This window comes from Elephantulus edwardii, unplaced genomic scaffold (assembly GCF_000299155.1).
Source record: "Elephantulus edwardii isolate Elephantulus edwardi_28Jun2011 unplaced genomic scaffold, EleEdw1.0 scaffold00036, whole genome shotgun sequence".
Classification (NCBI taxonomy): Eukaryota; Metazoa; Chordata; class Mammalia; order Macroscelidea; family Macroscelididae; genus Elephantulus; species Elephantulus edwardii.
Genome location: NW_006399786.1, coordinates 1293298 through 1309151, shown reverse-complemented (window position 1 = coordinate 1309151; position 15854 = coordinate 1293298). Strand labels below are relative to the sequence as shown.

General features: G+C 38.6%; 1 protein-coding gene across 1 annotated transcript in view; it reads left to right on the top strand.

Moving 5' to 3' along the window:
• The window catches only part of IL1R1 (interleukin 1 receptor, type I), a 31981-nt gene extending 19265 nt beyond the window's left edge, over nt 1-12716 (top strand). Inside the window, exons 6-10 of the mRNA XM_006884549.1 lie at nt 2566-2686; nt 5219-5364; nt 9149-9292; nt 10024-10191; nt 12298-12716. Of these exons, the coding sequence (XP_006884611.1) occupies nt 2566-2686; nt 5219-5364; nt 9149-9292; nt 10024-10191; nt 12298-12716 (998 nt within the window). The remainder of the gene's footprint in view (nt 1-2565; nt 2687-5218; nt 5365-9148; nt 9293-10023; nt 10192-12297) is intronic.
• Nucleotides 12717-15854: the final 3138 nt, after the last annotated feature.

Sequence of the window (15854 nt, the reverse complement as noted above, 5' to 3'; positions counted from 1 at the left end):
GGGATGGGTGTGTCAGAGGCGGTGCGGTTGGCGCAGGATAGAGCAGGGTTTAGAGCAGTTGTGCATAGGGTCGCTATGAGTCGGAAAGGACTCGACGGCACATAACAACAACAGATATATTTTAGTATTATTCTTTTTAAAATTCGTTGTTGTATATTTTCTGCCCTCCACCAGCCCATCCACAATGTACTCCTTGTTCCAGATTGTTATCATATATATAATGCCTAATTATATATTTCTTTCAGACAGTTCTCCTCATCTGTTCTGTTGCAGTGTTCATTATCTACCATCCCCTCTTTTCTCATTCTCTTCCTGTCCTCTTATATCTATCCTATTTTATAACAGCTGTGCTATGCAGTATTTGTCCTTTTGTGACTGAAATAGTTCACTCAGCATAATGTCCTCCAGACTCCAATGTTGTGTAATGTTTTATGAGTTCATTGATTTTCAGTGCTGTGTAATATTCTACTGTGTACTATGTAACATTGTTTTTCTATCCGTTCGTTTTCCGATGGACACTTGGTTTGCTTTCCTGTCTTTGCTTTTGTGAATAACACAGCACAATTATGGGTGTGCATACATCTGTTTGAGTGGTAGATCTGGTTTTTTTAGGATGTATTCTCAGTAGTGGAATTGCTGGGTCAAATGGTATTTCTATTTCCAACTTTTTGAGAAAGCTTTCCATAGCAGCTGTACCATTTTACATTCTCATTAGCAGTTAATAAGAGTTCCAATCTCTCCACAACCTCATCAGAGTTTGTTGTTTGCTGATGTTTCTGGAGTGAGAGGATATCTTGTAGCTGTTTTGATTAGAATCTCTCTGACAGTTAGGGATTTTGAACATTTTTTATGTGTTTGTTTGCCATCTGAATGTCTTCTTTGGTGAAGTTCCTGCTCATATCCTTTGCCCATTTTGTTACTGGGCTATTTACCTTTTTCTTGTTGAAGTGCTGGAGTATTCTGTAAATTTTAGATATAAGTCCCTTATCAGATATATTATCACCAAATATTTTTTCCAAGTCTGTGAGTTTGCTTCTTACCCCATTGGAGAAGTTTTTGATGTGCATAGGGATTGGATTCTTAGAAGGTCATGTTCATCTATTTTATTCTCGCTTAGTTGTAGGTTTGCATAAATTCTTTTCAATATACCTTATTCAGTTCAACTTTCACAAGCATGTGAGACAATTTAAAACCATGGATCGATCTTTAAACTGACACCTTGTACTTTAAAGAGGTATAAATTAATATTTATACAAAACTGTGTAATTAAAGATCAAAATCATTAACATTTTATTATCCAGAACATTTGATGTGGAACCTATACGTAGAGGAAGAAGCAGACATTCTTCTTGAATTAACAGGTCATAGGAGATAGTTTAAATCAAGATAAGTTTATGTCAGGGTTGTACTTGTTCAGTCTGGTTGCTGAATGAATAATCCAAGAAGGGGAACTAGATGAAGCTGAATGTAGCAGCAGGGTTAGAGGATGACTCATTAACAGCCCAACCCTGCTTCCTGTAAGCAAGAAGATTTGAAGCACTTACTGATGAAAATTGAAGACTGTAGCCTGCAGTGTGAATTACCTAGCAATATAAAACACAAATCATGACAACTGAACAAATACATAAAGTTGTGATAAATGGAGAAAGTTTGATGTTGGCAAGAATTTGATTTTATTTGAATTCACAACTTTCATGTAAGCTCTCACTAACTCATTGCCATCAAGTCAGGATTAATGAATAACTGATCCTCCAGCAGGTTTTCACAGGCTATACATCACAAAGGAAGAGATTGATTATCTTTCTTCAAATATGCAGCTCGCTGGTAGATTTGAACTCATAGAGAGGTGTCGCCTCTTAGGTTAGTTGTGGAACTCCCTACAGACAACACCATCTGAGCTCCTATGGGAGCAGCAGTCAAGAAATCAAACATACTGCAATGAGAACATCTGCTGACAAGGACCTCTTTGGAGTGCTACAGAACAGTGATCTGGCTTTTGGGACCAAGTGGCACCTGATCCAAGCTGTGACATTTTCAGTTGCTACATGTGGATATAAAAGTTGGATACTGAGTAAGGAAGGCTGAAAAGAACTGATGCCTTTAAATTGTGTAGTTGAAGAATATTGAACATACCTTGGACTTCCAAAAGACTAGCTCTACCATAGAAGAACTGCATCCCCGAGGCTTCTTAGAAGTGAAGATGGTGAAATTTTGTCTCACATACATTGGCTATGTTATCAGGAGGGTCTGCTGTCTCAAAAAGTGCCTCAGACTTAGTCAAGTAGTGGGTCAGTGAGAAAGAGGAAAACTGTCAGGCGAGGGCTTGACACAGTGGCTGCAACAGGGATTTGAAGCACAGCAGTAATAGTTACCGCTTAAAGGGACTGAACTTGTATTTGAGGTAAATAAAACGTTTTTAAAATAGTGCTGATATTTGGCAAAACACAGTGATTATAATTAATACCATTGACTTGCACACTTAGAATGGTTAAAATAGTAAATATTTTGTCATGCACGATTTACCACATTTTTTTTTCTTCATAAAACAAAAACATTGATTTGCAGGATCCCAGATACAGTTGATCTGCAATGTCACGGATAGCACTGGCATGGGTAGCTTCTTCTGGCAGTGGAATGGGTCCACCATTCCTGAAGAGGACCAGGTGTTGGTGGAAGATTATCAAATGTGAGTATGCTTACAGCCAGCCATGCAATAGAGACATGTTGATATTAAGTTCTTTGTCATACTGTATCTCTTGGTGGTTTAATCTGGTAGTAAGGACTGTCAGTTGATGATCCCCAACATTTCTAAGAGGAGCAGGACTTCCAAATGAGATGTAAACATGTAAGGCAAATCTCCCTGTCTCTGGGGAGCATATTCCAGCACACATGGAAGATTTTCTCTTCAGTTCATTTACATATTTTGCAACAGTCTAGTGAAGCAATGATCCAAAATTCTTCATCTTAATTCTTTTCTAATTAGGTCAGGAATTAGGCACTCCATTGCTCAAAAATCTTCAATGATGAACAGTATAAAATCCTGACAGGATAAACTACAGACCCCTTATCCTCACCTACGAAGCTTTTTGTAATCTGCCTAAAATCACTCTTCTTCTTTCTTTCTTTTCTGTGTATTTTGAAGTTGAGAATGCATCTTTATCTCAAAGACAAACAAAAAAACCCTCACTCAAGTCAGTTCCACCTCACAGTGAATGCATTTCATAGGTTTTTTGAGGCTATATAGTCCAGCAAAAGGCGACTGCGCATCTTTCTCCTTCGGAGCCACTGGTAAATTGTAACTAGTGGAAACTCTGAAAGTGACCAGGCTGTAGGGTTACAGTGAAGGTCACTACAGACTATGCCAACAGAGTGCGCCTTCTTCCTATCTATCTGTCTATCTACCTACCTATGTATCTATAGATTGATCAATGGGCTTAAGTATGTCAGAGATGATGAGGGAGGCACAAGATAGGGTTCAGATTTGTTATTCATAGGATTGCTGTGAGTCTTACTTGACTTAATGGCACCTAACAAAAACAAGTTGTGTGTGTGTGTGTGTGTGATATTGTTGTGTTGTTCAGTACTGTTGAGTTGGAACTGACCCATAGCTGACCCTCTGGTGGGTTTTCAGAGGCAGTTAATCGCATGGAAGGAGATTGCTCATCCTTCTCCTGTGGAACAGCGGCTTAGAACTCTGTCCTTTAGGATTGCAGTGCAACTTCTTGCCACAAGGCCACCAGAGTGCCCTATATATTACATAGTAGCTGGTAACAAATACACATACATATACAAATTTTCATGAAAGTTTATGATCTTGGTGTGATTTCTTTGCTACTGAGCATTTTCTTGGCAATGGCATCAAGGTCACAGAGTCTCAGGTGGGTGTTGCCAGTTGTCTGGGTTTTATCCCTACACTTGGAACCATGGTTACCTCTGCCACAAGTCTCAGCAAAGAGAAAAACCTACTATACATTCTCACTTGTCACTGATACAACTTGTTGTTGTTATGTGCCCTCGAGTCTTCTGCGACTCATAGTGATCCTATGTACAACAGCCCTAAACCCTGCTCTATCCTGTGCCAATTGCACTGCCTCTGACACATCCACCCAGATTACCCTAGTTACTGAATCAATCCATCTCATAGAGGGTCTTTCCCTCTTGCACCGTTCCTCCACCCTTACAAGCATCATGTCCCTCCACCCTCCCAAGCATCATGTCCCTCTCTAAAGACCTGTCCCTCCTTGCAACATGCCCAAAGTATGTCAGACGAAGCCCCAGAATCCTTGCCTCCAAAGAGTAGCCTGGTTTAACCCTCTCCAGGATGAATCTGTTTGTTTTCCTGGCAGTCCATGGTACATTCAATACTCTTCTCTAGCACCACAGCTCAAAGGCATCAATTCTCCTTCTGTCCTCCCTAGTCATTGTCCAACTCTCTGATGCATAACAAGTGATTGCAAAGACTATGGCCTGTATCAGGTGCACCTTAGTCTCCAGAGAGACGCCGTTGCTCTTGAGTACTTTAGAGAGGTCCCTAACCGCAGACTTTCCCATTGCAATACGTTTTGTAATTTCCTGGCTGCGGGTGTCAAGAGTGTTGACCGTGGAGCCGAGCAAACTGAAGCTGTGAACAATGTCAATCTCTTCACCATCCATCCTGAGGCTACCAATTGGTCCAGTGGTGAGAATCTTTGTCTTCTTGATATTGAGCCTCAGTCCATACTGAAGGCTGCAGTCCTTGACCGTCTGCGGCAAGTGCATGAGGTCCTCCTCAGTTTCAGCAAGCAGGGTTGTGTCATCTGCATAATGCAGATTGTTAATAGATCTTCCACCAATCCTAATACCACAATTCTCTTCATAGAGCCCAGCCTCCCGGATAATCTGCTCTGCATGCAGGTTGAAAAGGTATGGAGACAGGACACAACCCTGGTGTACACCCTTCCCAGTTTTGAACCATGCAGTGTTACCCTGCTCTGTTCTGACAACTGCCTTTTGGTCCAAGTATATATAGGTTTTGAATTAGCACGATTAAATGTTCTGGGATTCCCATTCTTCTCCGAGTCAGCCACAGTTTGTTATGATCCACACAGTCAAACGCCTTTGCATAATTAATGAAATGCAGACAGACATTCTTCTGGTATTTCCTGCTTTCAGCTAAGATCCATCTAACATCAGTTTGTGATACAGCTTGCTTTATTTATTTTCTTTTTTTTTTTAACAGAATGAAACTTCAAGGCTCAAAAAAGCAAATAATCATATATCTTAATATTTCACAAGTAGAGAGGAAGTTTTACCTATATCCGTTTACCTGTAAGGCCACAAATTGGCTTGGCTACAGTGTAGCTTATGTCCAATTTGTACATCCAGGTAAGTAACAAGCTATTTGTTTGAAATGCCACTTTGTTTTACTGTGATTTTGAAGTTCATAATGCTGTTTATTTAGCCTACAACATCATTGCTTTCTGTTAAGTTGGCTCATTTTTATTACCCTTTCACTTCTCAGCTGAACCATTCCTCACTCTAGGCAGCTTTTCTGTTCCATGCTGGTGGCCTAGTAAAGTAAGTGGTGGTCTGTTAACTGAAAGGTCAGTATTTTTAACCCATGAGGAGAAAAATTATATGATCTCTTCTCAGTAAGACAGTCTTGGACATTTGATGGAGAGACACCATGAGTGAATCAACTCTGTGGCATTGTTTAAGGATTTACTACTCTACCCCTAATTTGGTTCACTACCTGGATTATCACTGCAGTATTGGTCATACTTAGTTTTCTTAATGGATTGCAAATTCTACCATGGTTCCAATTGCTTAGCTTACTCATCTTCATATGTCCAGTGTTAGTCACAACTTAGATTTGGTCCATTATAAATAATATTTTTTATGTGAGGTCTCATGGTGTAGTCACAGTAAGTTGTGCTACTCACACAAAGATGGGGCCTCTTTACTGGTTGAAATCCCCAGCAACTCTGTGAGAGAAGGATGAACAATTTCCTTCTCTGTAATTTACAGCCTTGAGACCCAGTGGGGGTCTGCTAGGAGTAATTTTCAATTCGGTGGCAGTGAGAGTAATAAATATTTTTAGGCAAATAACTGCATGAGTGATGGATTTATGCGTAGGGTAAAGTTAAATAAGGATTTTCCAAACAGCAGTCAGCAGTTACTGCTTTTCATGATACTGATTTAATAAAACACAGTATTTGAGAATATTCATGTTAAAATAATTTATAGTTGAATTAAAATTAGGATGTTGATGTTCATGAAAGGAAATCGTAATCTACAGACAGAATTACTTATTAGACTTAGCAAGATCACAGGAATATATATACTGGGCTGATGGGGTTTGGTGTGTCAGAGTTAGTGAGACTGGCTCAGGACAGGGAAGGGTACAGAGCTGCTGAACATCTCTGTACATCGCAAATGACTCAATGGCATATGAAAACAGGAACATACTATGACAGGTTTAGAAGCAGGAGTGGCATCCACTTCTAAATAAAATGCCTCCAGAAACCTTATGAACTTTGATAAATGTCGATAGTTGTAGAGGGGCTTCAAGCCTTTTGTTCATAGCGTTGCTATGAGTTGTGCTCTACTCAAAGGCCATATATATATATATATAAAACTTAAATATATATAACATATAAAGCATATATATATAAAACTTATCTATATAAAGCTTATATATAAAATATATATAAAATTTATAGCTAAATAACTTTTATATATAACATATATCAATTATACACACACACACACACACACACACACACACATGTGCACATAGATATGTGTGGTAGTGTTGTTGTTATTGTTGTGTGCCTCCACATCAGTCCTTTGTGACTCATAGTGACTCTATATACAACAGCTCTGAACCCTGCTTTATCTTGAGCCAGTTTCATTGTTTCTGACACACTTGCCCTCATTACCCCAGTCACTGAGTCCATCCATTTTATTGATATTCTTCCTCTCTTGCACTATCCCTCTACCATTCCAAGCATGATGTCTCTCTCTAAGGATTGGTCCCTTCTTGCAATATGCACAAAGTATGTCAGATGGAACTTCAAAATCCTTGCCTCCAAGGAGCAGTCTGGTTTCACCCTCTCCAGGTCGAACCTGTTTGTTCTTCTGCAGGCCACGGCACATTGAATACTCTTCTCCAACCCACAACTCAAAGGCATCAATATGTACCTATCTAAATGCCAGCAAATAAATAATACTTACATTTAAAAGATAATGTTTGTAAGTTACAAAAAGAAATTATTAGTAATAAATTTAGCAGAAACTTTGAGATTTCTGTAGTACGAACTGTTGTTAATATGTACTGTCAAGTCAGAACTGACCCTCTACTGAGTTTTCAGGGGCAGTAAACTGCACAGGAGAAGATCTCCCCATCTTTCCTCTGTGGAGCAGCTAGTGGATTTGATCCTCATGCCTTTGGGGTGACAGTGTAGCTCCTTACCCTAGGGCCTTATAAACTAGAATAACTTTATTGAGATCTATCAGTGAATATATAAATAAATGTCAGGGTAGAAATGCTAACAAATTGAAAGAATCAATAACATAAAATAGTTACTTCCAAATGAAGCAACAGAGTCAAAACAATTGTAATAAGAATCTCGCCTGCAAAGCCTTTTGTAGTAAGCAAAATAGTCGTGTGTGTGTGTGTGTGTGTTTGCACTCATGTCATTGAATGTTTCTCCATGCATTTTAAAGTTTCTTCTAAATATTATGAAAAGATAAAGAAGAGCCAGGTTGAAGTTGAATGACTATGGAAAATTTATACTACCAGATATCATTTTGTGTGAAGCTATAGGAATTGTAAATGTTAACAATTAATTGAGTCAACTGAGTGTGTATCTGAAAAACAGAATATATTTTTACTTCATATTAAAATCTATCCTAAATGGATCAAAGCTCCAAATTTATTGCTCTTGTTAGGTGTCATGAGTCGACTCTGATTTGTAGCACTCCTGTGAACAGCTCTGAATCTCTCCTCGGCCTGTGCCATCCTCATCATCCCTGATGTCCTTGAGCACTGGTAAAGTCTCTGTGTTAATCCCTCTTGTTAAGAGTCTTCCCTTCTTTCGCTTCTGCCTTTCCAAGTATGATGCCTTTTTCCAAGAACTGGCCCCTCCCAATAACATGTCCCAAAATAAACCGAAACTTCTACATTTTCTTTTCTACATGCCTAAATGGTCTCAGACATAGGAAAAGAAACACTTTCTTCCTTTTCTCTTATTCTCCTTTTTTGTCCTTTACTCTTCCTCTTCCTTCTGGATTACATATAAAAAAGGTCAGGAAAATGTGTAAATGTAAGACATTCTAGATAATGTCAATGGATTTCCCTTAGGCTTTTTCTCCTAATTTTCTCCACTTCCTCTCCTACCAATAGGAACTTTTGTAGGCTTTTAAATTAATTAGAGTTTTATTTTATTATTGGGAGTATTGAGAGCCTAGTGTAAGAAGCTGTGCTGCACTCCCAAAAGCACACAGTTCAAATCTCTCAGCTGCTCTGCACAATGGGAGAAGATTGGGTGATCTCCTCACACATAATAAATTGCCTCTGAAAACCTGCTGGAGGATCAGCTACAACAAGAACAACAACAGAGAGTAATTAGGGAGTTCTAGTGGCCTACTGGTAAGGATCAGCACTGCCAACCCAAAGGCCATGGTTCAAATCCATCAGCTGCTCTGCAGGAAAAGGATGGGCCCTCTCCTCCCATGGGATTTACTGCCTCTGAAAATTCACTGGAGGGTCCGCTATGGGTTGATTCCGACCCAAAGGTACATAACATAATAACAACATAAAGTCATTTATCTTGTAGTTAGAAGTTTTCTGTATATTTCACATTTATGCTATGTAGATAGACATTTAATAGAACGTTATTTTATTATTTATTATTATTTTAATAGAACATCATTATTATTAATTTTATGGATTATCCATACTGTTTGTATATAAAACTAAACAAAATCTGCCATAATTTATTTGATTGCCATTGATTGCTATCACTCAGAATAATGAATGGATTAATGCTTTGCAAACACAAGCCAATTCCAAATATAGTTTCTTTGAGATGGAGATATTTAATTTGCTATGTTTAAAATTTTAATTAATTAATGTCATTCTTTTTTTTCCTTTTCTCCACTGTAGTCCGTGAGTTCCAGATGCATGTTATAGGAGTATTCATCATGTTGACAGTACTAATTACATGCTCCATTTTCACCTATAAATTCTTCAAGATTGACATTGTACTTTGGTACCGGGATTTCTGCTATGTCTTTCTTCCCAAAAAAGGTGTGATTTTGTATCCATGCAATGTTTCTTGTTACAAATACAAGATTGTTAAGAGACACAGGAAGATTATAGAGAGGGTTTTACTTAAGTATTAAAGTAAGATGTGGCATATACAAGAGTAATGTTTGTTCTTATATGTGAAGGTATTTTCATATTTAGTAGAAGATTACTGGTTTTGGAGCTGTACAGATAATCATTCGTGGAATATTTTTCCCATGCGAACCTGATAAAGTCCTTTGCAAACTTTTCCAAAAGAAACCCCTAACATCATACACATGCACATACACACATAATGTATTTATAGTATATATAAAAATACATATTTTTGAGCTGATCTGTAAAAGAGAAAACACTTTTACAAATATCCTGAAAATTTCCAGCAAGGGAAGAAAAAGATCATTTGACTTAAGGAGTAAGAATGAGAAGAATTTTGTGGAATTTTGGCTCTAGGGAGAATAGTTTTATTTAAAAGAATGATTAAGAGAGAATTTAGGGTTCAAGTATTTGGCAAAGGAGATAATAACAGATAGGTTAGATGTATAGAAAAGGATAGTTCCATACATATAAGAACAACTGTTCTAAAAGAACTAGAGGTCTTATTAGAGATAAATACAAGGCATTATACTTTTGGTATTGTGATTCCATTCATAATGCAAATGTTTCAGTTGCACGTATGTGGTACTGATTTTGCCCGGTTGTTTGGTTCTAAATACATTACATTTTCTGTTTAGCTTCAGATGAAAAGATCTATGATGCGTACATACTATATCCCAAGACACTTCAGGAAGGATCCTCTACTACCTCAGATATTTTTGTGTTTAAAGTCTTACCTGAGGTTTTGGAAAAACAATGTGGATATAATCTGTTTATTTATGGAAGGGATGACTACATTGGAGAAGGTATGCATGTCAAGCTGAAAAAAGGAAAAGGTTTATTGTTGTAACACCAATTTAATGGGTAAATTTAGGCTTCATCTTTTTAGAAGACTACAGCATTGAGTGCTTGAGTTGTTACGTGCTGTCAAGTCACCTGTGACTCCTAGAACCCTATGTACCACAGCCCTAAACCTTGCTCTATTCCTTGCCAATCTTACTGTCTTCGATACGCCTGTCCCCATTACCCCAGAGACTGTTAATTTTAAGAACCTCGTTAGTGGTATATGGTGGTGATTTTCATATTTTTAGAATATGAAATAATCTCTTTTCTCACTCATTATTAGAGCGATATTTTCTATTTAATTTGGGAAATAAAACTAAAAAACTTCTTAGAGCAAATAGTTACTTTAAAATGAATAAAATTTGTTGTTGATCTATTTTGCCCATATTGTTGTTAGGTGCCATCAAGTCAAGTATGACTCAGAATGATTCTATGAACAATAGTGTGAACCCTGTCCTATCCTCCTGTGCCATCCTCACACTTTCAGACACACTAGAGCCCATTGTATCAGTCACTGCATCAATCCACCTGGTGGATTGAGAGTCTTCCTCTCCTTTGCTGACCCTCAATCCTTCTAAGCATCGTGTCCCTATGAACCTGGTAAAGTATTTTGAAAACTTTACCCTTTGGAAAACATTTCTGTGTATGCAAAGTAGAATTGCTCCAATCAGGCTTTCCAAGCTGTAGATGTTTGCCATCAGATTACCAGTCCTGTCTTCTGAAATGCCTCTTGGGTTGACTTTAAGCACCAGTTATTGCATCAGTGATTGAATGCTTAATCATTGACAGTACTTAAAGACTCCAGTAAAATAAAATAACTCATTTCCATCCAGTTGGAACAAAATTGTAGCTGACCCTCTGTTGGGTTTCCAAGGCAGTAAATCACATAGGAAGAGTTTGCCTAACTTTTTCCTGTGGAACCACTGGTCATTGGTGGATTGCAACGACCAGAGAAGTAAGGCCTTTGGACTACAGTGAAACATCACCAGAGCGATGTACAGACTACACCACCAGGGCTCCCTTAAAAGATAATAGAGGTTGAACAAAAATACATTTAAAAGGTTTTCACATTTGTACTGAAAAAGTCCTAAATGAGCTATTCCAATTCTGTGGATAAACTTTTTAGCTGATCTCTATAAGAGAAAGCTCTTTAAATTTTACTTGTAAGTGCATAATATTCCGTTGTGTGAATATACCACAGCTTCTCTATCCATTCACTTGTTGATGGGCACTTGGATTGTTTCCAACTCTTTGCTATTGTGAACAAAGCCACAGTAAACATGGGTGTGCATATATCTGCTTGGGTGGCAGTTCTGGTTTCTTTAGGGCATATGGTATATGTACAGCAGTGAAATTGCTAGGTCAAATGGTATTTCTATTTCCAGCTTTTTGAGAAAACGCCATACTGCCTTCCATAGTGATTGCACCATTTTACACTCCCATCAACAGTGAATAAGGGTTTCTGTTTCTCCACAACCTCATCAACATTTGTTGTTTGCGGCCCTGTTAAATTTTGCTGTTCTTTACTGGGGTGAGATGATATCTCATAATTGTTTTGATATGTGAAATATCTCAGTCACAAAAAGACAAATACTACATAATGCTACTACTATTATAGAACAGGACTGATATGGGGGTTGAAAAACCAAGAAAATAGGGGATAAATAATGTACACGGCATTGAGACAGATGAGGGAGGGAACTGTATACAAGGAATATATGATTAAGTATTATTGGCAAGAGTTCAGAATAAGAGTTGCATAGTAAAGTGGTCGGGGGTGGGGGGAGGGGGCAGGAGTACTATATAACAATGAAAGAACTTTTTTTTCCAAAGTAAAAGGTGAGCTGGGGGGAGGGAAGATAGGGAGAAAAATGTGCAACAATGAATGAATGGAAATCCAAGTTCTTCATAAACTTTCATTAAAATAAAAAAAATTACCTTGTAAGTGAAGAATAACGATTATTAGGAGCTATAAAGGGCTGAAGAGGTAAGAACTTGTAGAATTTGGATTCTACTGAGAAAGGTTAAAAATGGAATTTTACTGATGATGTTGTGTTTCCTGTTTTCAGACATCGTTGAGGTCGTTTATGAAAACATAAAGAAAAGCAGGAGACTGATCATCATCTTAGTCCAAGACGCACTGGAATTCAGCTGGATGGGGAGTACTTCTGAAGAGCAGATAGCTATGTATAGTGCTCTCATCCAAGATGGAATGAAAGTTATCCTGCTTGAGTTGGAGAAAATCCAAGACTATAAGGAAATGTCTGAATCAATTAAATTCATCAGGCAAAAACACCGGGCCATAAGGTGGTCAGGGAACTTTACAGAGAAGTCTCTGTCCCCAAAAACAAGATTCTGGAAAAATGTACGGTACCATATGCCTGCTCAGCCGAAAGTGCCTTTATCCACACACAACTTCCTATCTATAGCCACTACCCCAAACTCTGTGGGGAAAAGTCCAGGAGAGCTCCGTGTGCCTCTTGGGTAGCATGGAAAAGCTTGAGCTAAGAGTTCATTGGGTAACTAATGCCTTGGGTGCTCCAGGCTGGGCTGTGCTGCCTGCTGGTATACAGCAAAGTCCTTTGAAGTCACCTGAAAGCAATTGGTTAGCAGAGTTGGACGTGGTGACCATGGTAGCCAGGATGAAGCAGAGAGAAAGCTTGGGAAGGTCTGCCAGAGGCACAAGGAATGTTGTGACAATCCTGTTCAAGCTTGTATTGCTGGGAAAAGACTGTCTCAGACAACAAACTAGGGAAAATACAGGCAGTGAATGTTCCTCGACTGAGCTGAAGCAAATGAGTAGGCTTCCCTCCCCTGGAGTGGAGTGCAACTGTTAGCTCAGGGAAGTCAGAATCATGTTGGGGAAATTCATGTTGGGAAAATGCCTTGCATTTCCTATGCACATCTGCAGCCAGCAGTCAGTTTCCAAAGATGGAATATCATTTCATAAACCTTTAAAACTGTCATTCCGATGAACAGTGGGGTGTTTTAGGATTCCAAAGTTTTCGAAGAATCTTAGCTTTCTGAAGGAAAGAGATGTTTTAAAGCTGTGGTATCAGAGAATTGCTGCACTTCAGATTTTCTTCCCTGGGAGAACACTTGTTTCTTTTTTATTCATCTTCATTTTTTTTGACGCATTACTTCTCCGAAAGGACAAAATACTGATTCCTTCTTCCCTCCCACTTACTCTCTGACTTGTATATGGCCCACAGATTAAACATTTTTCATAAAACACTGCTTTCCTCTCACCCTGTTCCTATTTTTTTTTAACCCCGCAAAACAAACTAAAACCAGAATAATATCTCCTGGGACTCCTTGTTTATGAGCTGGATTTTTCCCAGGAGCATTCAGTCCCAGCACAGCGGCCCCCTCTACCCCAGTCTGGAGTCAGGGTGTCCTCATACCTTCCCCTTCATTTTCTTGCCTATCAGTGTGGCCCACTGAATACCAGGATCATCCTCCAAATGCCTTTACTCTGCCTCCTCACCAAATTTGACCTGCCTAAAACACCTCCTCCCATTTCCTCCTGCTTGCTAGAATTGACTGCAGTTCAACATTTATTTCTGTTCTGTATTCGCCAAAAGACTAAACCTAAGGGCTTGCACTGAAATATTCTTTTTCCTCTCCATCTCATTGTTACCAGTACCTGATACAGTGTGTGCTTTCTTCAGTTAGAAGCTATAATCTCTAAGGACAGGGTCCTATGTGAATATGCCTCTTTGTCCCTAAGTGTCTTTCTCAAGTAATTTGCACATATTTGCATAATGATTTATTATGTAAAGAGAACTCCAGTGACATTGTCAGTAGGCCTTTGTGTGCTGCTAACTCAAAATCTGTGCCTTCCTGGCTGTGGGAATTCATTCACGAGAAAGATGATCTTTCTCCTCCAGTAAAATTCACAGCCTGAGATGCCAAATGGAAGGTCAGCTGAAGTGGTTTTGACTCAGTGGTAATGAGTTTTTATTGTTTAAAAGCTGTTCTCAGAGTATATTAATGAATTTTTTAAATTATTCTCATGTTAAAGAGATAATAAATGGCCTGCTTTTGGCTTTTTTTTTTTAAGTAAACTCAATAGACAGAGCATTGAGCCTCAGTTTTGGGACCCTAGCTTACCTACTGTTTGAACGCTTGGTGCCAGATCCATAAATATACCTACACTTGCAGAAGGGAGCTCTGGTAAGCCTAGTGGCAAAGACTTGTGCTACCAACCCCAAGACACTTAGTTCTAATCCATCAGCTGCTCTGAAGGAGAAGGATGAGCATTCTTCTCCCTTGACATTTATAGCCTCCGGATTCCTGCTGGAGGCTGAGTTCGGAGTCAGTTTTGACTCTGTGCATAGCAACAACTTCGTTTTAGGAACTTTTGAAATGAAATGATTGTTCTCTTAGGTGATACTAAGAAGTTATAATTAAGCAACCTGATCCTCAGTGTTGAGGATCTTAAATCTTTAAAAATTATGTTTCGATTTTATGAAGTCCTTTTTTCTGTTGTCTAATATAGTCTTTACTTAAAGAGCAAAACTTACTAAAAAATGAAAACTTTTTTTAAAGAGGTTGTTTTTGTTGTATACCATCTAGCCAGAACCAACACATAGCTAACCTTCCCGTAGGTTTTCAGAGGGAGTTTAATCTCATGGGAAGAGATTGCCCATCTTTCTCCCATGGAGCCACACTGGTGGATTCAAACCATGTGCCTTCAGGATTGCAATGCAGTTTCTTGCCACTTGGCCACCAGAGATCCCTTTAGTGAGAGAAGAATTATAGGAACTATTGTTTAAAATTTCATGACAGACCTCTGGATGGATAGAGAACCACAGAGCTGAGCTTCTGTGCCGATTACTGAAGCTCCTGTCCATAGCTTTAAAAATGCTATAAAACAAAGATGAGCCTTCTGATTCATATGTTTTTAATATCTTATAAGGACCCTCCCTCCACAAGATAGATTTCCCCATAGACTACAGAAGTGAACTCAAACAATTCACTTCACAACGATTGTGAGGATGATACAAGACTGATGGTCATCATTACATTCTGTTTTACACAGGGCCATCCATTTGAAACTGGAACCACCTCTATGCCCTCTAACAACAACGATAGATTGGATATTGTAAGTGAACACAAAGTTTTGTTTGGAAAAATACGATATTTTTCCTCCATACAGCCAGAAAACAAAGCAGAAATGTAATAATTTTAGTCTTTCTGTCTTCTTACGGCTCCCAGTTGCCAGTTTTGAGTAGAAGTGCTGTGTTCAAGAGGCCTGTTTTCAAAGTCAATGTTTTCTTTCCGGTTGGTGGTTACTTTTATTGTTAGATGCTATTGAGTTAGCTCTGAATCATAGCAATCCTACATACAACTGGTGTTCAAGCCCATTGTTGTAGTCACTGTGTTGGTTCATTTCACGAAATACCTTCTCTTTTTCTGGTTTTCTTCTTTTCTGTATATGATGTTCTATTACAGGTTCTAGCCCCTTCTTCTAATATGTCCCAAACATATGAGATGAAATCTCATCATCCTTGCCTTTAAGGAGCACTCTGGCTGCAATTCTTCCTAGATAGATTTGTTTATTCCTTTCGCAATCCTTTCATCACTCTTTATCCAACACCACAACTCAAGGACCTCAATTCTT